The 24,702-nt window shown below is 38.8% G+C and overlaps 3 protein-coding genes across 5 annotated transcripts; 2 read left to right on the top strand and 1 right to left on the bottom strand.

Moving 5' to 3' along the window:
* Positions 1–3,339: 3,339 nt before the first annotated feature.
* LOC137013747 (uncharacterized protein C9orf152-like) lies at positions 3,340–5,935 on the top strand. Its single transcript, XM_067377679.1, has 2 exons — positions 3,340–3,520; positions 4,900–5,935. The coding sequence occupies exons 1-2, from the start codon at positions 3,340–3,342 to the stop codon at positions 5,304–5,306; spliced, it is 588 nt and encodes a 195-aa protein (XP_067233780.1). The 3' UTR covers positions 5,307–5,935.
* Positions 5,936–6,434: 499 nt separating this feature from the next.
* Positions 6,435–19,945, top strand: nub1 (negative regulator of ubiquitin-like proteins 1). 3 transcript variants are annotated; one of them, XM_067377707.1, is made up of 15 exons: positions 6,435–6,474; positions 6,671–6,831; positions 13,941–14,105; positions 14,188–14,252; positions 14,540–14,604; positions 14,688–14,855; positions 14,997–15,085; positions 15,283–15,389; positions 15,727–15,913; positions 16,006–16,113; positions 17,373–17,525; positions 17,607–17,753; positions 17,826–17,882; positions 17,957–18,137; positions 19,027–19,944. In XM_067377707.1, exons 2-15 carry the CDS (start codon positions 6,715–6,717, stop codon positions 19,185–19,187), a joined length of 1,770 nt encoding a protein of 589 aa, XP_067233808.1. In that variant the 5' UTR covers positions 6,435–6,474; positions 6,671–6,714; the 3' UTR covers positions 19,188–19,944. The 3 variants fall into 3 exon arrangements, with proteins under 3 accessions (XP_067233808.1, XP_067233810.1, XP_067233809.1); XM_067377709.1 differs by having other exon boundaries at positions 6,439–6,470; positions 19,027–19,945; XM_067377708.1 differs by having other exon boundaries at positions 6,459–6,474; positions 6,633–6,831; positions 19,027–19,945.
* A 541-nt stretch (positions 19,946–20,486) lies between these two features.
* On the bottom strand, positions 20,487–23,374 carry crygn2 (crystallin, gamma N2). Its single transcript, XM_067378503.1, has 4 exons — positions 23,354–23,374; positions 21,868–22,116; positions 20,758–20,903; positions 20,487–20,622 (listed from the first exon to the last, which is right to left on the bottom strand). Exons 1-4 carry the CDS (start codon positions 23,372–23,374, stop codon positions 20,487–20,489), a joined length of 552 nt encoding a protein of 183 aa, XP_067234604.1.
* Between the last annotated feature and the right edge of the window lie 1,328 nt (positions 23,375–24,702).

The raw sequence follows: 24,702 nt of genomic DNA, 5'->3' as shown, positions 1-24,702 counted from the left end.
CTGTTCACATCATGACTGCCAAGCCTGAGCCTGTTCACATCATCACTGCCAAGCCTGAGCCTGTTCACATCATGCCTGCCAAGCCTGAGCCTGTTCACATCATCACTGACAAGCCTGAGCCTGTTCACATCATGCCTGCCAAGCCTGAGCCTGTTCACATCATCACTGCCAAGCCTGAGCCTGTTCACATCATGCCTGCCAAGCCTGAGCCTGTTCACATCATGCCTGCCAAGCCTGAGCCTGTTCACATCATGCCTGCCAAGCCAGATTTTCTTCACGTCATGCCTGCCAAGCCTGAGCCTATTTACATCATCACTGCCAAGCCTGAGCCTGTTCACATCATGCCTGCCAAGCCTGAGTTTCTTCACATCATGCCTGCCAAGCCTGAGCCTGTTCACATCATCACTGCCAAGCCTGGGCCTGTTCACATCATGCCTGCCAAACCTGAGTTTCTTCACATCATGCCTGCCAAGCCTGAGCCTGTTCACATCATCACTGCCAAGCCTGGGCCTGTTCACATCATGCCTGCCAAGCCTGAGTTTCTTCACATCATGCCTGCCAAGCCTGAGCCTGTTCACATCATCACTGCCAAGCCTGGGCCTGTTCACATCATGCCTGCCAAGCCTGGGCCTGTTCACATCATGCCTGCCAAGCCTGGGCCTGTTCACATCATGCCTGCCAAGCCTGGGCCTGTTCACATCATGCCTGCCAAGCCTGAGCCTGTTCACATCATCACTGCCAAGCCTGGGCCTGTTCACATCATGCCTGCCAAGCCTGAGTTTCTTCACGTCATGCCTGCCAAGCCTGAGCCTGTTCACATCATCACTGCCAAGCCTGGGCCTGTTCACATCATGCCTGCCAAGCCTGGGCATGTTCACATCATGCCTGCCAAGCCTGAGTTTCTTCACGTCATGCCTGCCAAGCCTGAGCCTGTTCACATCATCACTGCCAAGCCTGGGCCTGTTCACATCATGCCTGCCAAGCCTGAGCCTGTTCACATCATGCCTGCCAAGCCTGAGCCTGTTCACATCATGCCTGCCAAGCCTGAGCCTGTTCACATCATGCCTGCCAAGCCTGAGTTTCTTCATGTCATGCCTGCCAATCACACCTTGGCCTCGTCTTTTGAGTGTGCAGTGCTAACAATTGTGGCCATGGCTATCTTGTGTGTGTGTCATACACGCATCCAATCCAGCCCCTGACCAGAGTCCAGAGAGGGCTCCAGCCCCTAACCAGAGTCTAATGATGGCTATAGGTACCCTGCTAAGGCCATGGAGGCCGCACCTCTGTGGCCCCCTGAGCTACCTGCACCTCCATGGCTCCCTGAACTACCGGCATCGCCTTGGTACCCTGAACTGCTGGGGCTGCCCTGGATCAGTATAAATGGTGTGATGTGAATGTGATACACAGTCCCTTAAATTGAAGGTGAATCAGTTCTGTTTATTTTTATACCACTCCCACACAAATATGTGGTGGAATGGATTGTTGTTTTTCTTCTAATGCAGTGTGAACTGCAAACATATCAATGCAAGCATGACACGGAGGTAGAAGTTATAAAAATGCTTTGTTAATATAAAATACAATGCAAATAACTAGAACAACACTAGATCATAAATCCATTTTCTGAAGGTGAATAGTGTTAACCCAGCAAACAGAGAATGTTCTCATAAATTTTGTTCACATTCTGGCAAGGTTCTCTCAAAGTTATGAACAAATGTGTTTTTTTTTAGTGCTGTTAATAGAATGGTTGTTAAACATTATCTGGTCTTTAATAATGTTACATTCTTACATTTAATAATGTAACATTCTTTAAACATTAGAATGAAAACTAACTTCAAATTTATACACTGTGAAAAATAAATTTTTCTATGAAAATAACTTTTTTTCACAGTCAAATTGTTTTATTTTAAATTGCACTTAAAACTTAAAATTACTAACAATATCTGTAGAACATCTAGGTAGAGCTGATCGATAAAATGATAATGATAATTATCACAATATAAAGTTTGATCAATTTTCAATATAATGTTTATGCACCAAAAGCGGAATGAAATGGAATGTGGAATGTGGAATGTGTGAGTATCTGCTGGTTGGAGTAATGGGCATGATGAGAGGTTGGGGCGTGGAGAAAGGTCTTTATCACTCTGTCAGGGTGTGGGGTAGAGTTAGAAATTAGTTTCTGTTGTAGGAATTCATGTTTCAGCACGCCTTCTTTCGACCTGCAGCTATCCTGTCTCGAACAGCTTACCTCATGAATATTCATGAGGATGCTACTGTAAACTTCCTTAAGTGACAATCATGTGACCTACTTAACATTCATGAGCCTTCACCATGGCAGGATTCGTTCATTCACCACTCGCCAACCACGTCATGTATCCTAATTAATATTCATGACCTCAGCGAGCATGTGATAATAACAGGGACCTTCATACTGTACACTTAATGGGACCGTGCACCTCTGAAAAAACATGTTTTGCAAAGCTTCATGAGCTTCAACCTGTAGCCCAAGCCATGTCAGTTTAATTATTGTCATGCTCTTTAGAAATATGTATTCAAAACATCTCATTTACTAATACTTTTTTTTTTCTCCTAGCACATTTCAGAAACAGGAAACTAATTAATGTCTGAGACAATTCATGGAAGTTGCAGTGGAAGTGAACAGGAGAAAGAGAAGATTAAACATGCAAGAGTAAAACTTATCTTATCTCACAGCACAGTTATTTTTAGTGTCTGTGTGAAATAAAGCAGACATGCAATTTGTGCTGAATCTGAATTACTGAAATATAATTTTATCAAAGTGAAATTGTGTTATATAAATGCATTTTCTTTTTTTTTTTTGGTTGCAAAAATCCACTTTTTTTTGTGCAATGATGAAGCAATTCACCTAAAAATTCAATAAAGCAATTCATCTAAACAAACTGCAATATTACCCTTCAACTTCAGCATAATAACGTGCAAAATGAGTTTATGAATGTTCACCTCACCCACTGCATCAACAATACTGTGCAAACATGCTGAGAAATTTAATTCCTCATGAGTAATGACATTCTGAAGTTTAACTGGATAATTTTCTTTTTCTAATGTCTTTCTTTTACCTTATTTACTTCTTTCTCACACAGACTTTGCACAGCATTTTAATATGAATATATGAATATTGCACATGAATGTTTTTAAACATTGTCTTTGCAAACAGAACAACCTTGAATTGCCCTCTTCTGTTTGCACTTTGTTGCAACTCTTGGAGGGAATGCCCACAAAACACACAGCCATGAGATCTGCTGTTCAGAGGAGAAATCAAGCTGCATTTATGACTATACTTCAATAAAAGTGGATGTTATCAGGATGTGGCCATGCTGTTGCTCGTCTCTGACGTGTGCAGATGTGCGGGGAGAGACGAGGATGTTTCAGTCAGAAGAGGACGAGCTGAGCAGTGTTAGGATGGACATCACACTCTTAAAAGAGCAATACAACTCCATCAGAGACAAACAGAGACGCCAGACTCAGGTGCTGTGCTTCAGGGAAGGTAAGAAGTGTTGTTTGGATTTCTGTCCAGCAAACAGAGAATGTTCTGGAAACTTTGGCAAGGTTATGAACAAATATTCAGTAACGTTAATAGAACGTTCAGAGTTTTCTGGGCTTTAATGTTCTCTTTTTTTAAATGTTACTTGTTTTAGAACTTTCAAAGAACATTCAAAAGTAACATTCTGTTTGAAGAATGATAAAAATGGAATGTTCTCTTAACATTCTCATAACCAAGAAAAATCATTTAAAAACTGAATGTTTTAGAAACCTTTTAGAAATAACATTTTCACATCTTAATGGGAACGTTAGTAAAATGTTTTTAGAACATGTTTGTTAGCTGGGTAAGTGCACTTCAGGTTCTGTTAGCCTTTAATGTACTATAAACATTCTATTATATGGCTGAGAATGATACTATTCCAGTTATATATTCCAAAACACTAGTAGGACATTAATAATTGTATAAATAAACAATCCTATTGTGAGATACATGTTGTGTGATTGATATTTATTGCATCTTAATGTTAAATGTCACAACTGAATGCCTTTTAAAGGTTTTGTTTTTATCTCTCATATCACATAAACTTGTCTGGGGCAAGTTGTCACACACTTTACAATATGGACTGAATATTTCTCAGGGATGTTCATTATCAAAAATCAATATCGGCATAGACAAAAATGTTGAAATACTGACTACATTTACAAATATTTAGCATTTCCACTATTATTACTCAGGAAATAAAAGAAACAAGATGCATGGGAAATAACATCATGTGACAACTTGCCAATCTTCTTTATATAGAGTAGCTGACTTTTGTTTGTCAGTGTGTGTGTTTTTTTTTTTTTTTTTTTTTTTTTCACTTGTTACACAACTTACAAAATGAAAACAAACATTTGACCTTAAATACCAAGTGAAGAAAAACGCTTTCATAATGTTGCCATTAAGTGATCAAAATGTTATTTCTGAATGTTCTATTCTTCCAAGACATCCAGTTTTAAATGTTCTAAAACTGTTTCTTTTTTAATGCAAAACCTTCCAACATTCTATTTTATCATCTTCAAGCATTGTTACATTTGAATGTTTTCTGAACATTCCAAAACATTTAAAAAACATTAGATGAACATCCAACTAAAACATTTCAGAATTAAACATTCCATTTAAATAACGTTCCTGTGCTAACGTTTAGAGAACATTATTAAAGGCCAGATAACTCTGAACAAACGTTCTACTAATGTTACATGTTTATAACGCTGAGAGAACCTTGCCAGAACGTTCTGAAAACGTTCCCTATTAGGCATATCTTTTGAAAGCAAATAATGATTTTTATTTAATGATGTGATGTTGTATTTAATGACAAATGCTCTTCTTGTGTTCATCTGCAGCTCAAAACAGTGAAGAGATGAACAAAACTCTAGTGGACGTGGTTCCCGTGTGCCTGCGTTCTCCATCAGCTTCAGTCCAAGAAACCCTAGTGGAGTTTGTCGTGGACTCTGCTGGCGGTCTGTGGCGCACTCATCTGGATGTGCACCGCCTGACACACACGGCCGAAGTGTCTGAACACAGGAATCATGTGTCTTCTGAAGACTCCAGAACAAGCTTAGAGTCAGAGCGGCTCCCGGAGGACTCAAACCATCATCTGAAGAACTCCAGTGCTCTGAACTCCAGGAAGATGAGCTTTGGGAGTTATCGCTCCACACCTGCAGGCTCCAAATATTACCCCTTCCCTCAGAGGAAGTGTCCGAGGAAGTCTGAGACCGCCAGGAGACTGGGACTCTACGCCTCATTTTAATGAGGATATATGACTGAAATTTCTTTTTTGTTTTCTGGCCTCTAATAATGTTTTCAAAACATTAATACCGAAACATCATTCATGGAACTGTTCAGAAATGCTTTAGTTCTTCTGACATTTTTAAATGTTACGTATTGAGAACATTCAAAATAACGTTTTTTAGAAATAATGTTTTCTTAACTAAAAGGGAACATTCTTAGAACATGATTTTTGGCAAAAAATGTGCAATAAACCAGTAGTATTGTGTAGTGACTGAAATGAGCTGACACCAAAAACAATGGCTGTTTCTTATTGCTTTCTATATGACATGGACAGATGAGCATGTATGTATTATATATTGATATGCATTGGTTTATAGCACATAAACATGATATTAGAGGAGTTATTGGCAAGTAATGCAATGATTAGAGACATCAGTTGCATTTGCATCATATTAATAATGGTTCTTTTGCATAGTTTGCACAATCACTAGGCTAATTATCTAATCAATATTTGATGTACATTGTAAAAAAGTTGTAATTATTGGAGTGTTTTAGAAGGAAATACTATTTCAGTCTTTCTACTTTAACATTTCATGTTTAATTCATTGTGTCAGTTCTTGATTCTTTGTAATTATTTGTGAAAATTGTTTTCAAAGTACATTTCAATGTGAATAATGCAAGAACAATCAGTCTGTGTAACCTGATATTTATATAAAATAAACATTGATGAAAAATCTCTCTCTAACTATATAGCCTATATAAGCATTTATAAATTCTAATTGATTTATAATAATCAAATATACATTTGTATTATTAGAGCAAAGTATACAACAGTATGAAAACATTTAAATGCCAGTGTATATAACAACCATTCATAAAAAAACCTTTTATATTCATAAAAGGTTTCTCTATTTGCACTATTTGCATTTTCCTCCTTTGCGTGTGGCTTTAAATAAAACAGTTTACTAAAAAAAAATAAAATAATAATAATAATAAATGATTATCTTTATTATAAACCCATATATGAATTTAAATATAATATAATAACAGCTCATCCCCAGTCCAGCAGGAGGTGCTAAACGCAAAAAAAAACCCACACATGACATGTCATGACGTGTGCAACCGGATGTGACTGAATCAGGAAGAAAACAACAACAACATCACGTGTGCGCATCGCAGCAGAGTTGGTGAGACGTTTTCAACAACATCTCGACAACTGATATATTTAATCACATTAACAACACATACACATGCATATAGAAGTATATCATCTATATAAACCGTCTAAATGTGTCTAATCTCAGATGTTATTTTAAGCGTTTAATGGCAAATTCTGGATTTTTAGGGGATTTCCATTCAAGGGCTGATGAGTTTCACTTTCAGTTGCAGAATCTTCTGACTCCGATCATCTCTGGAGGTTTGTAGCGATGGATGAGCAGCACATCCAGGCTCGTCTGATCGCTCTGCTCAGGCAGGACAACATCCGCCTGTGGATGGAGCCCTTCACGACTGACAGCGGCGCAGCGGACCGCCAGAAGATAGAGGTGAATGAATGAAGCAGCTGCTTCTGTTGCGATCACCCGTTACTTCTGCTGCGATCACTCGTTACTTCTGTTACGATCACCCGTTACTTCTGTTGCGATCACCCGTTACTTCTGCTGCGATCACCCGTTACTTACTTGGGTAAAGTTGGTTTTATATTCGCACATTTGGACTTCTGATAAATTCAGACTTTCCAATAAATGTGCAATAAATGAATGTTTGCGAATTTTAAGCAGCGACATGATATTGACAACCAACGATTGTCAACTTACAACATTTTTCACAGTTGATCAAAATAGGCAAGTATTGTTTTAATGGCATATTTACTTGTGAATGTCCACTGAATGTCCAATGTAGTGTGATTAACAAGGCTATTGAATACGGATGTCCGAATGTGCGAATATAAAACCAACTTTACCCAAATCCGTTACTTCTGCTGCGATCACCCATTACTTCTGCTGCGATCACGCGTTACTTCTGCTGCGATCACCCGTTACTTCTGCTACGATCACGCGTTACTTCTGCTGCAATCACCCGTTACTTCTGCTACGATCACGCGTTACTTCTGCTGCGATCACCCGTTACTTCTGTTACGATCACCCGTTACTTCTGTTGCGATCACCCGTTACTTCTGTTACGATCACCCGTTACTTCTGTTACGATCACCCGTTACTTCTGATACGATCACCCGTTACTTCTGTTACGATCACCCGTTACTTCTGTTGCGATCACCCGTTACTTCTGTTACGATCACCCGTTACTTCTGTTGCGATCACCCGTTACTTCTGTTACGATCACCCGTTACTTCTGTTACGATCACCCGTTACTTCTGCTGCGATCACCCGTTTCTTCTGCTGCGATCACCCGTTACTTCTGTTGCGATCACCCGTTTCTTCTGTTGCGATCACCCGTTACTTCTGTTGCGATCACCCGTTACTTCTGTTACGATCACCCGTTACTTCTGTTACAATCACGCGTTACTTCTGTTACGATCACGCGTTACTTCTGCTGCGATCACCCGTTACTTACTTGGGTAAAGTTGGTTTTATATTCGCACATTTGGACTTCTGATAAATTCAGACTTTCCAATAAATGTGCAATAAATGAATGTTTGCGAATTTTAAGCAGCGACATGATATTGACAACCAACGATTGTCAACTTACAACATTTTTCACAGTTGATCAAAATAGGCAAGTATTGTTTTAATGGCATATTTACTTGTGAATGTCCACTGAATGTCCAGTGTAGTGTGATTAACAAGGCTATTGAATACGGATGTCCGAATGTGCGAATATAAAACCAACTTTACCCAAATCCGTTACTTCTGCTGCGATCACCCGTTACTTCTGCTGCGATCACCCGTTACTTCTGTTGCGATCACCCGTTACTTCTGTTACGATCACCCGTTACTTCTGCTGCGATCACCCGTTACTTCTGCTACGATCACCCGTTACTTCTGTTGCGATCACCCGTTACTTCTGTTACGATCACCCGTTACTTCTGTTACGATCACCCGTTACTTTTGATACGATCACCCGTTACTTCTGTTACGATCACCCGTTACTTCTGATACGATCACCCGTTACTTCTGTTACGATCACCCGTTACTTCTGTTACGATCACCCGTTACTTCTGTTACGATCACCCGTTACTTCTGTTGCGATCACCCGTTACTTCTGATACGATCACCCGTTACTTCTGTTATGATCACCCGTTACTTCTGTTACGATCACCCGTTACTTCTGTTACGATCACCCGTTACTTCTGTTACGATCACCCGTTACTTCTGTTACGATCACCCGTTACTTCTGTTGCGATCACCCGTTACTTCTGATACGATCACCCGTTACTTCTGTTACGATCACCCGTTACTTCTGTTACGATCACCTGTTACTTCTGTTACGATCACCTGTTACTTCTGCTACGATCACGCGTTACTTCTGCTGCGATCACCCGTTACTTCTGTTGCGATCACCCGTTACTTCTGTTGCGATCACCCGTTACTTCTGTTGCGATCACCCGTTACTTCTGATACGATCACCCGTTACTTCTGTTACGATCACCCGTTACTTCTGCTGCGATCACCTGTTTCTTCTGCTGTGATCACCCGTTACTTTTGATACGATCACCCGTTACTTCTGTTACGATCACCTGTTACTTCTGTTACGATCACCCGTTACTTCTGTTACGATCACCCGTTACTTCTGTTACGATCACCTGTTACTTCTGTTGCGATCACCCGTTACTTCTGATACGATCACCCGTTACTTCTGTTACGATCACCCGTTACTTCTGCTGCGATCACCCGTTACTTCTGTTGCGATCACCCGTTACTTCTGTTGCGATCACCCGTTACTTCTGTTACGATCACCCGTTACTTCTGATACGATCACCCGTTACTTCTGTTGCGATCACCCGTTACTTCTGCTGCGATCACCCGTTTCTTCTGCTGCGATCACCCGTTACTTTTGATACGATCACCCGTTACTTCTGTTACGATCACCTGTTACTTCTGTTACGATCACCCGTTACTTCTGTTACGATCACCCGTTACTTCTGTTACGATCACCCGTTACTTCTGTTGCGATCACCCGTTACTTCTGATACGATCACCTGTTACTTCTGTTACGATCACCCGTTACTTCTGTTACGATCACCTGTTACTTCTGTTACGATCACCCGTTACTTCTGTTACGATCACCCGTTACTTCTGTTACGATCACCTGTTACTTCTGTTACGATCACCCGTTACTTCTGTTGCGATCACCCGTTACTTCTGATACGATCACCTGTTACTTCTGTTACGATCACCCGTTACTTCTGTTACGATCACCCGTTACTTCTGTTACGATCACCCGTTACTTCTGTTGCGATCACCCGTTACTTCTGATACGATCACCCGTTACTTCTGTTATGATCACCCGTTACTTCTGTTACGATCACCCGTTACTTCTGTTACGATCACCCGTTACTTCTGTTACGATCACCCGTTACTTCTGTTACGATCACCCGTTACTTCTGATACGATCACCCGTTACTTCTGTTACGATCACCCGTTACTTCTGTTATGATCACAAGTTACTTGAGAAACGATCACCGTTACTTCTGTTACGATCACCCGTTACTTCTGTTACGATCACCCGTTACTTCTGATACGATCACCCGTTACTTCTGTTACGATCACCTGTTACTTCTGTTACGATCACCTGTTACTTCTGCTACGATCACCCGTTACTTCTGTTACGATCACCCGTTACTTCTGTTGCGATCACCCGTTACTTCTGTTGCGATCACCCGTTACTTCTGAAACGATCACCCGTTACTTCTGTTACGATCACCCGTTACTTCTGCTGCGATCACCCGTTTCTTCTGCTGCGATCACCCGTTACTTTTGATACGATCACCCGTTACTTCTGTTACGATCACCCGTTACTTCTGATACGATCACCTGTTACTTCTGTTACGATCACCCGTTACTTCTGTTACGATCACCCGTTACTTCTGTTACGATCACCCGTTACTTCTGTTGCGATCACCCGTTACTTCTGATACGATCACCCGTTACTTCTGTTATGATCACCCGTTACTTCTGTTACGATCACCCGTTACTTCTGTTACGATCACCCGTTACTTTTGATACGATCACCCGTTACTTCTGTTACGATCACCCGTTAGTTCTGATACGATCACCCGTTACTTCTGTTACGATCACCCGTTACTTCTGTTACGATCACCCGTTACTTCTGTTACGATCACCCGTTACTTCTGTTACGATCACCCGTTACTTCTGTTGCGATCACCCGTTACTTCTGATACGATCACCCGTTACTTCTGTTATGATGACCCGTTACTTCTGTTACGATCACCCGTTACTTCTGTTACGATCACCCGTTACTTTTGATACGATCACCCGTTACTTCTGTTACGATCACCCGTTACTTCTGTTATGATCACAAGTTACTTGAGAAACGATCACCGTTACTTCTGTTACGATCACCCGTTACTTCTGATACGATCACCCGTTACTTCTGTTACGATCACCCGTTACTTTTGATACGATCACCCGTTACTTCTGTTACGATCACCCGTTACTTCTGATACGATCACCTGTTACTTCTGTTACGATCACCCGTTACTTCTGTTGCGATCACCCGTTACTTCTGTTACGATCACCCGTTACTTCTGCTGCGATCACCCGTTTCTTCTGCTGCGATCACCCGTTACTTCTGTTGCGATCACCCGTTTCTTCTGTTGCGATCACCCGTTACTTCTGTTACGATCACCCGTTACTTTTGATACGATCACCCGTTACTTCTGTTACGATCACCCGTTAGTTCTGATACGATCACCCGTTACTTCTGTTACGATCACCCGTTACTTCTGTTACGATCACCCGTTACTTCTGTTACGATCACCCGTTACTTCTGTTGCGATCACCCGTTACTTCTGATACGATCACCCGTTACTTCTGTTATGATCACCCGTTACTTCTGTTACGATCACCCGTTACTTCTGTTACGATCACCCGTTACTTCTGTTACGATCACCCGTTACTTCTGTTACGATCACCCGTTACTTCTGTTGCGATCACCCGTTACTTCTGATACGATCACCCGTTACTTCTATTATGATCACCCGTTACTTCTGTTACGATCACCCGTTACTTCTGTTACGATCACCCGTTACTTTTGATACGATCACCCGTTACTTCTGTTACGATCACCCGTTACTTCTGTTGCGATCACCCGTTACTTTTGATACGATCACCCGTTACTTCTGTTACGATCACCCGTTACTTCTGATACGATCACCCGTTACTTCTGTTACGATCACCCGTTACTTCTGTTATGATCACAAGTTACTTGAGAAACGATCACCGTTACTTCTGTTACGATCACCCGTTACTTCTGTTACGATCACCCGTTACTTCTGATACGATCACCCGTTACTTCTGTTACGATCACCTGTTACTTCTGTTACGATCACCTGTTACTTCTGCTACGATCACGCGTTACTTCTGCTGCGATCACCCGTTACTTCTGTTGCGATCACCCGTTACTTCTGTTGCGATCACCCGTTACTTCTGAAACGATCACCCGTTACTTCTGTTACGATCACCCGTTACTTCTGCTGCGATCACCCGTTTCTTCTGCTGCGATCACCCGTTACTTTTGATACGATCACCCGTTACTTCTGTTACGATCACCCGTTACTTCTGATACGATCACCTGTTACTTCTGTTACGATCACCCGTTACTTCTGTTACGATCACCCGTTACTTCTGTTACGATCACCCGTTACTTCTGTTGCGATCACCCGTTACTTCTGATACGATCACCCGTTACTTCTGTTATGATCACCCGTTACTTCTGTTACGATCACCCGTTACTTCTGTTACGATCACCCGTTACTTTTGATACGATCACCCGTTACTTCTGTTACGATCACCCGTTAGTTCTGATACGATCACCCGTTACTTCTGTTACGATCACCCGTTACTTCTGTTACGATCACCCGTTACTTCTGTTACGATCACCCGTTACTTCTGTTACGATCACCCGTTACTTCTGTTGCGATCACCCGTTACTTCTGATACGATCACCCGTTACTTCTGTTATGATGACCCGTTACTTCTGTTACGATCACCCGTTACTTCTGTTACGATCACCCGTTACTTTTGATACGATCACCCGTTACTTCTGTTACGATCACCCGTTACTTCTGTTATGATCACAAGTTACTTGAGAAACGATCACCGTTACTTCTGTTACGATCACCCGTTACTTCTGATACGATCACCCGTTACTTCTGTTACGATCACCCGTTACTTTTGATACGATCACCCGTTACTTCTGTTACGATCACCCGTTACTTCTGATACGATCACCCGTTACTTCTGTTACGATCACCCGTTACTTCTGTTGCGATCACCCGTTACTTCTGTTATGATCACCTGTTACTTCTGTTGCGATCACCCGTTACTTCTGATACGATCACCCTTCTGATACGATTACCCGTTACCTCTGTTACGATCACAGGTTACTTGAGAAACGATCACCGTTACTTCTGTTACGATCACCCGTTACTTCTGTTACGATCACCCGTTACTTCTGTTACGATCACCCGTTACTTCTGTTACGATCACCCGTTACTTCTGATACGATCACCCGTTACTTCTGTTACGATCACCCGTTACTTCTGATATGATCACCCGTTACTTCTGTTACGATCACCCGTTACTTCTGTTGCGATCACCCCTTACTTCTGTTACGATCACCCGTTACTTCTGCTACGATTACCCGTTACCTCTGTTACGATCACAGGTTACTTGAGAAACGATCACCGTTACTTCTGTTACGATCACCCGTTACTTCTGTTACGATCACCCGTTACTTCTGTTATGATCACAAGTTACTTGAGAAACTATCACCGTTACTTCTGTTACGATCACCCGTTACTTCTGTTACGATCACCCGTTACTTCTGTTACGATCACAAGTTACTTGAGAAACGATCACCCGTTACTTCTGATACGATCACCCGTTACTTCTGTTGCGATCACCCGTTACTTCTGTTGCGACCACCCGTTACTTCTGTTGCGATCACCAGTTACTTCTGATACGATCACATGTTACTTGAGAAACGAAAACCCAATACTTCTGATACGATCACCCGTTACTTCTATTACGATCACAGGTTACTTGAGAAATGAAAACCCAATACTTCTGATACGATCACCCGTTACTTCTGATACGATCACCTGTTACTTCTGTTACGATCACCCGTTACTTCTGATACGATCACCCGTTGCTTCTGTTACGATCACCCGTTACTTCTGTTGCGATCACCCTTTACTTCTTCTGCGATCTCCCGTTACTTCTGTTACGATCACCCGTTTCTTCTGATACGATCACCTGATACTTCTGTTACGATCACCCGTTACTTCTGTTACGAATCTGCGATCATGTTATTTCTGTTACGATCATGTTACTGCAATCATGCATTACTTCTGTTATGATCACCCGTTACTTCTGCTGCGAGCATGCGTTACTTCTGTTTCGATCACGTGTTACTTCGGCTTCTAACAGATTTATTCATCTCTTGTGCTCAGGAACTGGCTCTTAAATACGCTCCAGTCACTGGCTTTACAGTGGAGGATGTGATGTCATCACTGGAGACAATCAGATCAGACACCAGCAGGAAAGATGAAGGAAATAAACAGTTTAAAGAGACGTCAGTGGCCACGCTAGAGCTCCACCTGCCCAAAGAAGGAGAGGTACTGCATGCATTCAGATAATCACTTTTATGCAACTGTTGTTCAATAATTTACCTCATTTTTTGTTGTTTTTTTCTTTAAGAAAAAGAAAAGGAAAGTTCCTTTAAAAACCAAACTGGACATCACCACCCAAGAGCTGAAGAAACAGTGAGTCATGTCTTATACTTGAGTCAGTTCAGTGTTGATTCAGTTCAGTTCACTAACTATAAAGTTAATTATGAAACAAGTTCAGTTCTATAAGGAGCACTACATAAGACAATAGTGTCCTTATTCATTTCAGTTCATAACAGTGTCAATGTTGCAAACTTCATTGATTACGAAGTGTAAACGTTGATTTCTTGGTAAATCATTTCTGATGTCATTTGCTCATTTAAATGGTTCTATCCCATCCTCCACATCCTGTGTTTGATTATGAACTTATTCTGCTTTCAAAGGATAAGTGAGGAGTTTGGATTCAAACACTTTAACCTGATTTTGACTGGAAAGAAACTGGCTCTAGGTAAACAACTGATGCCTGCTTGAACATTTATTAATAAATCCATTAATTACCGCATTTTGTAACATGATCCATGTTTCTTTAAGGGATGAAGCTCGAAGAACAGAACGTGAAGAACAACAGTAAGATCATGGTGCTGAACGTATCCTCGGAGGAGGTGAAGAATGAAATGCGGGAGGACGAGGAGAAGAAGCGCAGTCAGGATGAAGGAGTGCAGAGGACGCAGAAGGGTTTCCAGATCCTGTCGGAGAGAGGTGAACATGACACAATATCCAAACAGTCACAGATTTTACACCAGGCCTGGATTAGTGAATGCAGTGTTCAAAAACAATATTAAATCATTTCAATAATAATAATAGTCAATAATAAATCATTTCCTCTTTTGTATCCATCAGATGGCAGTGAAGATCCAGCCACAACCCCGTTTTTAGAGATCGCAGATCAGAAAGGAAATCCACTCCAGATCCCTGATGTTGAGAGGAAGGTGATTCCTGTCATCTTCATGTTACTGTATCAACTCATGTCTTAAATAATATTCTAATAAATGTCATCCAGCCTTCTGAATCTCACAGATGAGACAAATGAATGCGCTGCATGAGTGTATAAACAGTCAATAGTTCAGAAGTGCTTGCATTAATATCCGATCTCTTGAATTCATCTGACGTTGTGTTCCGATATCAGGCTCTGATCCTGGCGATGGGTTTCCATGAGAAAGGTCGAGCTCTGATGAAGAAGAGAGACCACAGTGTTGCTCTGTGTCACCTGCTCCTCGCCGACGAACAGTTCAAGTACGACTTCATCTTCACGTTACATTCATCATGACATGAATAATAAATCATGACTGTTCACTAATGTGCACATATCAGGTTTATTCCATCGTAAACACATCAAAATATCATCTTTACAGTGTATTAATGGCTGTGTATATGCAAAAAGGCAAAGAACAATAATAATACAATCTATATCGCTTGAAAAAAAAACAATTATCATTACAATGACATCAGTGCTGTTCGATTTTGAATAAAGGATATCTGTAATTAGAAAGTATATGCGCTTACAAAAGCACTTGAGGAGATTTAATAGCATATTTAATAGCAACTCTGATGGCTGTTTATGTTTCTGCAGTAAGTGCAACTCTGCGCTGCTGAACACGGTGGATAATTACGCCGTCCTGCAGCTGGATATCGTGTGGTGTTATCAGGCGCTGGAGCAGCTGGACTGTCTGAACGACGCCAGACAGAGGCTGGCTCGAGCCGAGGAGTGTTTCCAGAGGTGCTACGGAGAGCAGCAGAGCCGACTGCGGCTCATCAAGGTCTGTCAGACACCCTGAGAGTCTGGACACTGTTCTTTACCTCACACATGTGTGTGTGTTCACTGCATGTGTCATGTGTTTCTGGCTCTCAGGGCCACACCGGAGGAGAAGACGTGCTGTTTCTGAGGCTGTACCTCCTTCAGAGTGTGCTGGCTTACCATGAAGGCAACAAGAACCAAGCATCTCACAAGCTCAAAGAAGTAAATGCTCTGAATTTAATTATGTCTATTTATCTCTAAAAGAACCTCAACTACTAATAGTGCAGATTATGATTCATCCTTGAATCTTTTGATTCTTTTGACTGTTCAGTGATTCATTTGGTGACTCTTCCAGTAGGTAACCAGTGAAAATTCTTTTGAGAATTCTGAGTGAATCTTTGAATCATTTGCTCAACACATTTGTACAAAATCACAGATCAAACCCCTTCACGTGTATTTTCACATTAATGCTCCAGATGGCAGCAAAGATATTTCCTTATTATAGGGGTTTAAGTTTTTAAGTGAAATTTCCAGCTTTTCAAGATGTCCAAGTCATATTTCACTCCAATATCAATATATAAAATACAAAATACAATGATAAATAAATAAAAATGCCATAAATAATTCAAAAATCCAATAAATAAAAAATACAAAATAGAAGAATTTTTATAAAGAACATTAAGCTTTTTTTTTTTTTTTTTTTTTTTTTTTTTGTACTTTTTTCTTGAAATGCATGCAACATTATTTTCATGACAGTTTAAATACATTTGATTGTCCATATAGAAATCATTAAGGTACAGTAACAACAATTAAATGCAAAAATGAATCATTTGATTAATATAAAATGTGATTCTTATAGAATGCAATGCACTTGATTTTTATAGAAAACAACATGTTTAATTTTTATAGAATATAACTTGATTCTTAGAATATGGCTAGATTTATTCTTATAGATTGTGACTTATTTGATACTTAAAGAATATGACTCATTTGATTCTTCTAGAGTATGACTCATTTGATTCTTCTAGAGTATGACTCATTTGATTCTTCTAGAGTATGACTCATTTGATTCTTCTAGAACATGACTCAGTTAATTCTTCTAGAGTATGACTCGTTTGATTCTTCTAGAACATGACTCAGTTGATTCTTCTAGAGTATGACTCATTTGATTCTTCTAGATCATGGCTAGTTTGATTCTTCTAAAGTATGACTTGATAGATTCTTCTACAGTATAGGCTTGTTCGAGATGCATCGGCGCTGCGCAAATCAATTGGCGTATGAAATCAAGGTACCACAAGAGCATACGACTCCTTATTAAGTGTTTGAATCACTCTCGCAGTACTTTGATGTCATACACACAGATCGGTCTACACAGTGCTGATATATCTTGAACAAGCCTTATGACTTGTTTAATTCTTCTAGACAATGACTCATTTGATTCTTCTAGAGTATGACTCCTGATTGTCTCTCTGTGTCGTCAGGTTGAGCATCTGTTCGGTCAGTTGTATCTGGACCCTGACAAGATCATGCAGCTGATGAGTTTGGGTTTCTCTGAGCAGGACGCTCGTCTGGGTTTGAGAGCCTGTCGAGGAGACTTAACACAGGCCGTGGATCACATCACACAGAGGAAGAAGGTGCTGCGCTACAAACACAATAATGACCAACACTTTCAGTCATGTGAGCTCAGAATTAAACATGTGCTGATGTCCCATCAGGAGAGGAAGGAGATGAAGGAGAGAGAGCGTGAGAAGAGGAGACGGCGTCTGCAGGACATCAACACGCTGGTGGAGCTGGGCTACAGTAAGAGAGATGCGGCCAGAGCCCTGCATCAGGCCAGAGGAGACGTGGACAAGGCCTACAATGTGAGAACACACACATACACACACACACACATGAGCTGATGGAGACGGAATAATGCTGATGTTCTTCTGCAGATTCTGCTGGACGGCACTGAAGCTCAGAGTTCAGACAGACAGACTAAACTGGATCAGGTGGGTTCCTGTGATTCACATGCAGACTTCAGCTGTAGATCATGAACATGACTCATGTGTGTGTGTTTGTGCAGCTGGTGTCGTATGGCTTTCCGCTGGACGTGGCCGATTCGGCGCTGAGGCTCATGGGAGATGATCTGGAGCAGGCCACACAGATGCTGCTGGATCACCAGGGTGCCGTTCCTCCTGAACTCCTGTCGCCCTCTCCTCCATCATCCTCCTCAGAGGAGCCCAGCACCTCCTCCGACTGCACCGGTGGGAACGCTACACACGTCAACAGAGAAAACACACAATATATGATTAATAAACAGGGAAAATAAGATGAATGCAAAAGAGAAATCATAAAGAATACATATGCATATTATAAACATGCATAAATATGTAAAATTCCATTATTTATTCTCATTAAAAATAAACAAATATGCATGTATAACATCACCTACAAACATATATATATATTTGTGTGTGTGTGTGTATATATATATATATATATATATATATATATATAAAAACAATGCTTTTTATTAATGACAATGAATTTAATAGCATATCAAATAGCATATTAAATTAATTAATGACAAAAAATAATTAAAAAATGCATATCATAAATATGCATATGTTTTTGTGCATAAACATAAAATGTAATTTATTATTAATAAAAATAAATATGTATATATAAAATATAGATGTACTTTTAGATATAAAAACATAACAATGCTTTGTATCAGGGAAAATGTATAAAAAAACTAAAAAATGCATATTATAAATATGCATATTTACATTATGCATATATATATATATATATATTTATATATATTAAATGCCATTCTTTATTATTAATATATATATATATATAATGCATGCATAACAGTGATGAAAACAAAAAAATATATATATGTAATAATATATATATATATATATATATAAATGTAATTTATTATTAAAATAAATGTATATATAACTGCATTCACACACACACACACATATGACATGATTTGTGTCAGTGACAATGAATACATTTTGTTAATATTATAAATATGCATGTTTATATTATGCATGTATATAAAATGCCATTATTTATTATTAATAAAAATATATCATTATCAGTATGTGATTTATGTCCAGTATATGTGTTTGTGTCCAGTCTCAAGTTCTAGTCCTCTGGACGAGGAGCTGGTGAACGAGGTTCTGGAGGACATTCCCAGACATGAAGAAGACTATCTGGACGTCACGCTGGACGAGGAGCAGGAGCTCATGATCCAGATCAGATCCCGTCTGGACAAACAGGCCACGTCCTCCGGATGAGAAGAGCTTTCACCGGATCTAGAGTCACCAAATCAATGCAGCTGTTCATGTTCAACAAATGAGTTCAAAACAGTTAATGCTTTTTTGTTTTCAAATAACATTGAATCTAAGAAGAACTTAGAAGAAACTTTGATTTATACAATGTTAATTTTTTTAGTTAAATAATTTTAGCTTCTACATGATTGATGACATATAAAAAGATAGTTTTATTTAAAGATCTTGTTTGATGGTGATTCTAGACACTAATTTCATGACCCAGTTGAATGTAAGTGCTTTATATAGTTTTACTCCGTTCTGATTCTTCTGTTCATGTTCATACGGTTCATTATTTGTTGAACGCAATAAAGAGTCACTCATCGTGAACATTTACAGTGTCTATGGTGAAAAATCTCTTTTCATTCTGCAATATTCATCTGGTTAGGAAGCTGAATTCTGCTCGACTGTTTTCTAATATGTGTGCAATAAATGTGTTTAATTCAATTCCACTGAAATAATTTTAACCTTTTGTTTTTATAACCACATCTAGTCCCTTATTATCATTCTCCTACAGTCACAGTGATGATCACCTGGTAATATTGTGACATTTTTTGTGGTTTAATTTATGACTAATTAAGACAAAATAGTGCATTTGTCACTGCATGACCATTTCAAACCAGTGAAGCTATTGGGTGTTTTAAAACTAATATTTTTTTATATATTTTTTCTTTTCTGCTCACCAAGTCTGCATTTATTTGACCAAAAATACAGTAAAAACAAAAATGATTACACTTTCAAATAACTGTTTATGTGAATATATGTCACATGATCCTTCAGAAATCATTCTAATATGCTGATTTGCTGCTCAAGAAACATTTCTGATTATTATCAATGTTGAAAACAGTTCATATTTTTGTAAAAAACATGATACTTTTTATTTTTCAGGATTCTTTGATGAATAGAAAGTTCAAAAGAACAGCATTTATTTGAAAAAGAATCTTTTGTAACATTATAAGTCACTTTTAATCAATTTAATGTGTCCTTGCAGAATAAAAGTATTAATTTCTTTAAAAAAAACCTTTTGAACAGTTGTGCATTTCTAAGTTTTACCCTATAATCGTGATGCTGATAAGATGCATCGCTTCATTTGAGGTGTGATGAAGTCAGGAGATGTTGTGAGTCAGTGACAGACAGAGACTGTTGTGTGATAAAATACTGTCCTGGTTTTGGTTTTCAGTGTTTATTTTACATGTTCAGAGAGAAGGGGGAGTCAGAGTTTGTGGGACTGAAGGGGAAGATGGAGGAGAGCAGCGTCTGGAGGGTTTAGAAGTAGTTGACGACCCTGCGGATGGACTGGATGTTGGGATTCTGCGCCTGCCACTCGTTATGGCTGCAGTAGTTTCCTCTTTCCACAATGTACATGCGACCACGGAAGTTAGGCTCTTCGTACATCACCCACCTAAAGAGAAGTGTGCAAACTTAGCAATGATTCTATAATAATATAGAATAAGTATAGAACTTTCAGTGATTAATCTGCGTTTTACCACAAGTTTATGGATTTGTGTCCAGAGAAACACGAGGTAATTGAACTTACGCTCCGTCCCCGAACACTCTGACAGAGTTGACACAGTTTGTGTTGAATCCGCGGCTCTGGAGGAAGGGACAGTCGTCACAGAACTCCATACACTGACCGGTGTAGTTACAGCCCTCGAACATCTCCATCCTGTAGTGCTCTCCGTGCTGACGGACATTCACAAGCACACGTTATGACCAGAGTTCACTTCCATACAGTTCTCATTATTACATTTTATATCTGGAATTGCATGTAACTCTTACTATTTCTGCAGTATGAAGCATGCATACTATGCACAGTATGCAAATTCCGTGTATGCATGGATTGCATTTTCTAAAGTATGCAATATACAACAAAATTATAACTACTTCTGAGGCATGAAGCGTGCATACTACACCCATTTTCCAGTATGCATGGAATAATTCTGTGCATTTTCTAAAATATGCAGTACAACAAAATTACAACTCCATTTCTGCAGTACATTTTATTTTCTCATTACATTTTATATCTGGAATTGCATGCAACTCTTCCTATTTCTGCAGTATGAAGCATGCATACTATGCACATTTTCTATATGCATGAAAAAACATTCTACATTTGTTAAAATATGCAACAGAGCATATACTGCGTGAGATGCTGCATCCCATGATGCAATGCTCTCGGCTTCATTTTCACGTTTGTCATTGTATAACATGTCTATTTCGTGCACTACTTTTTAAACAATCATACTGTAATGTTGTCGATATATCAGATATGTTTTCATGCATGGCCTCATTAATGTGTTGCATGTAATCGCATCATAATTATAGCATTAAAGCCCTTGCTAGTGTGTGTTATACTTAGGGTGCAGATTGATTTTGAGTATGCAATTTTCCTGTATACATGGAAAGACAATGCAGTAAACAAAAGAACATATTGCATGAGATGCTGCATCCATTAACGCAATGCTCTTAACAAATGAAGTTATTGGCATCGATGGTTTCACAAAGAACCTTTAACATCCATGCATATAAGGTTCTTTATATTATTAAAACATTATTTAGAAAATTAGATTTTTTAAAGAACTGATCACTGAAAGGTTCTTTAGTAAACTACAGATGGGTTTTCTATGATACGCATTGATCCTCTCACCATCCTGATGGGTTTGCAGGAGCCCATGTGATCATTGTGGGAGTTCCAGCGCTGGAACTCGGGATATTCTCCGCGCTCCAGGATGTACTGCTGACCCTTGAAGTCGGGATGGTCGTAGCAGATCCAGGCGCCGCTCTCCACGCGGATGGAGTTCACCCTGTTCATGAAGCCGCGATCCTGGAAGTTATCGCAGTCGCCGTACACCTCCAGCCGCCTGCCGGTGAAGCAGCGGCCCTCGTAAAACACGATCTGAAACACGCAAAACAAACCAACACATCGTGAGGACCAGAATGTGCTTCAGATTATGGGCTGGAAAATAACCTCTAAAGACGAATGAAGATTCAATCTTTTCCAATCTTACGTCAAATTAAAAAATAATGGCAGAAAGCCAGGGTTATCAGTTAAAAACTAAAACCATAAAAACAGTTTCATCACCACAAAAAAAAAAAAAAAAACTAATTAAAATAAAATTTTAAATTCATACAATTTTATTTTAACTAGTTGATAAAGCAACATGTCATTTTCATTTAGTTTAAATTGAAGTAGGCCTACTAAAATACCTAAATAAACAAAAAAATAAAACTATAAAGACATTAAAAAAACTAGAACATTTCTAAACTTTTAACTAAAATTAAAATGGAACATTTTAAAAAAATAAAACCCAATTCATAATATTAACAAAAAAAAAAACGTAATAAAAACTATATAGACATAAAAAATTACAACAAAAACAACATTTCTAAAATTTTAACTAAAATACAAAATACAAAAAATAAAAATCTAATTCAAATTATTACCAAAAACTAAAACTATATAGACAAGAAAAACTAATAAAATGACAAAAACATAAAATAACTAAATTTTAAATAAAATTAAGATTAAAATTGTATATAAAAAAAATAAAATTTAATTTTACTAAAACCTAAAACTTAATAAAAAAATATATAGACAAACTAATAACGAACTTTAATAGACAAACTATAAAAACAAATAAAACAAACAAAAACACACAACATAATTTACTAAAATCTTAAAAATAAAATCTAATTTAAAATATTAACAAAAACTAAAACTTAAAAACTATATAGACATTAAAAATAATTAAAATGACAAAACAAATGGAAAATATTAAAAAAATCTAATACAGATTACAAAAAAACATAATAAAAACTGTATAGACATTAAATAAAAAAAAAATGACACACACACAACAACAACATTACTAAAACTTTATCTAACATTAAAACCAAAAAAAAAAAAAAAAAAAAAAATCTAATTCAAATTATTAACAAAAACTCAGCAAAACTCAGACCGCTCCAAGTGTGCAGGGGCCTAAAATGAAAATCGGCCAAAATATTAACAAAGTCAAAGTTAAATGCATAAAACTTCAGAAGGAAAGGGATTTGATGAAGATGTTTTCAGCTAAAGGCTGGATTCTGTGAGAAAGATGGTGGTTCTCTTGACTCGTGACCAATCAGATCCTTACCTTTCCAGAATACTGCGACATTTTCCACTGGATAGTGTCCAAACTGACCCACACGTAAGAAAGTGTGACACTGGAAAAGTTGGACAGCCCAATATATACAGCCGGTCGCGTGCGGCCCGATATCGCGAGAGCCGCCCTACAAAGGTCACACAATGGAGGGCTTTAGGCTTCTGCTGATGGGACGCTTTCCCGCCGCTCACTGCTGATTCTGGGCTTTGACTCCAGGCCTTCAGTCCACACCACAATAGATTTTGCTTCGCTCGACTTTGTGGGGCCATTTTGCAAATGCGAGGCTTGTGTTCACTCTGACGGCTCTCGTGTCCCAGAGATTCACAACCGTACAATCCAGATGATATGAAACTATTCTTCATCTGAACTCTGAGTCGATCATGTCTGAGGGTTCGAGGAGAGACCTTCTGAAGATCTGGAGAGTTTTAGATGGACAACAAACAACAATCACTCACATGTTCAAATCAAATTTGAATTGGATCAAAAAATAAATCATTCATCAGTCAGAACATGTTTTGTTTTTAGTTTGACTTAATAACAGCATGAAGCAGAAGTAAATAAGTTAGAAAAATCCAGAAACTAGCGTCTGTCATTGTGTTATTGATTCACTGCTCAACACGGTTTTAATGAAACAGCCCTGCTGTCCTTTCTGAGTCATTACAGCATGTGTAATTAGTTTTTAATCAGATCATGCTGTCTGGTCTTTATCAGTATCACAATATTAATCTTGTTCTGAATCACATTCATCTTGTTATACATGTATTGAAACTAACAAAAGTGTCACCAGAAATACAATCTCTGGATCATTCCTCCTGAACCTGCTTAAGTTACTGTAGAACAATAAATAAATATGCTTTATTTAAGCATTTATCAGATTATCAATTTAATTTATAATTCGATTATTTACTCATTGAGCAGGTTGATAAAGAGCTAAAGTTATTCATTGCAATAATTATACAAGACGTCAACATATGGAAGATAATTTTCATATTTTAAGCATCTTTTGAAATGTTGATATTATCAAACTAATTTGTGTTATTTGATTGAACATGAATTGATGAATGATTTTAGAGAGACACAAAACAACAAAATCCCAGAATTCATCAAATCCATTGATAATACTTACTGATCATTCTGCAGTTTTCCCTCCAGAGTGATGTCACTTCCTGGAGGATAATGTCATTCAGGAAGTGGGCTGCTAGTTCATGGGATTTTACAAAAGATGGGAAGTGACATTGAGACACCAGAAAAAAACAAACAAACTGTAAACTAATTATCAATATTCACAAGAAAACATGTTTAGTCTGAAACATTTTGATTAAAGATGAAAAATTAAAGAA

Source organism: Chanodichthys erythropterus, chromosome 23, assembly GCF_024489055.1.
Source record: "Chanodichthys erythropterus isolate Z2021 chromosome 23, ASM2448905v1, whole genome shotgun sequence".
Classification (NCBI taxonomy): domain Eukaryota; kingdom Metazoa; phylum Chordata; class Actinopteri; order Cypriniformes; family Xenocyprididae; genus Chanodichthys; species Chanodichthys erythropterus.
This window is presented reverse-complemented; position numbering and strand designations above follow the sequence as displayed.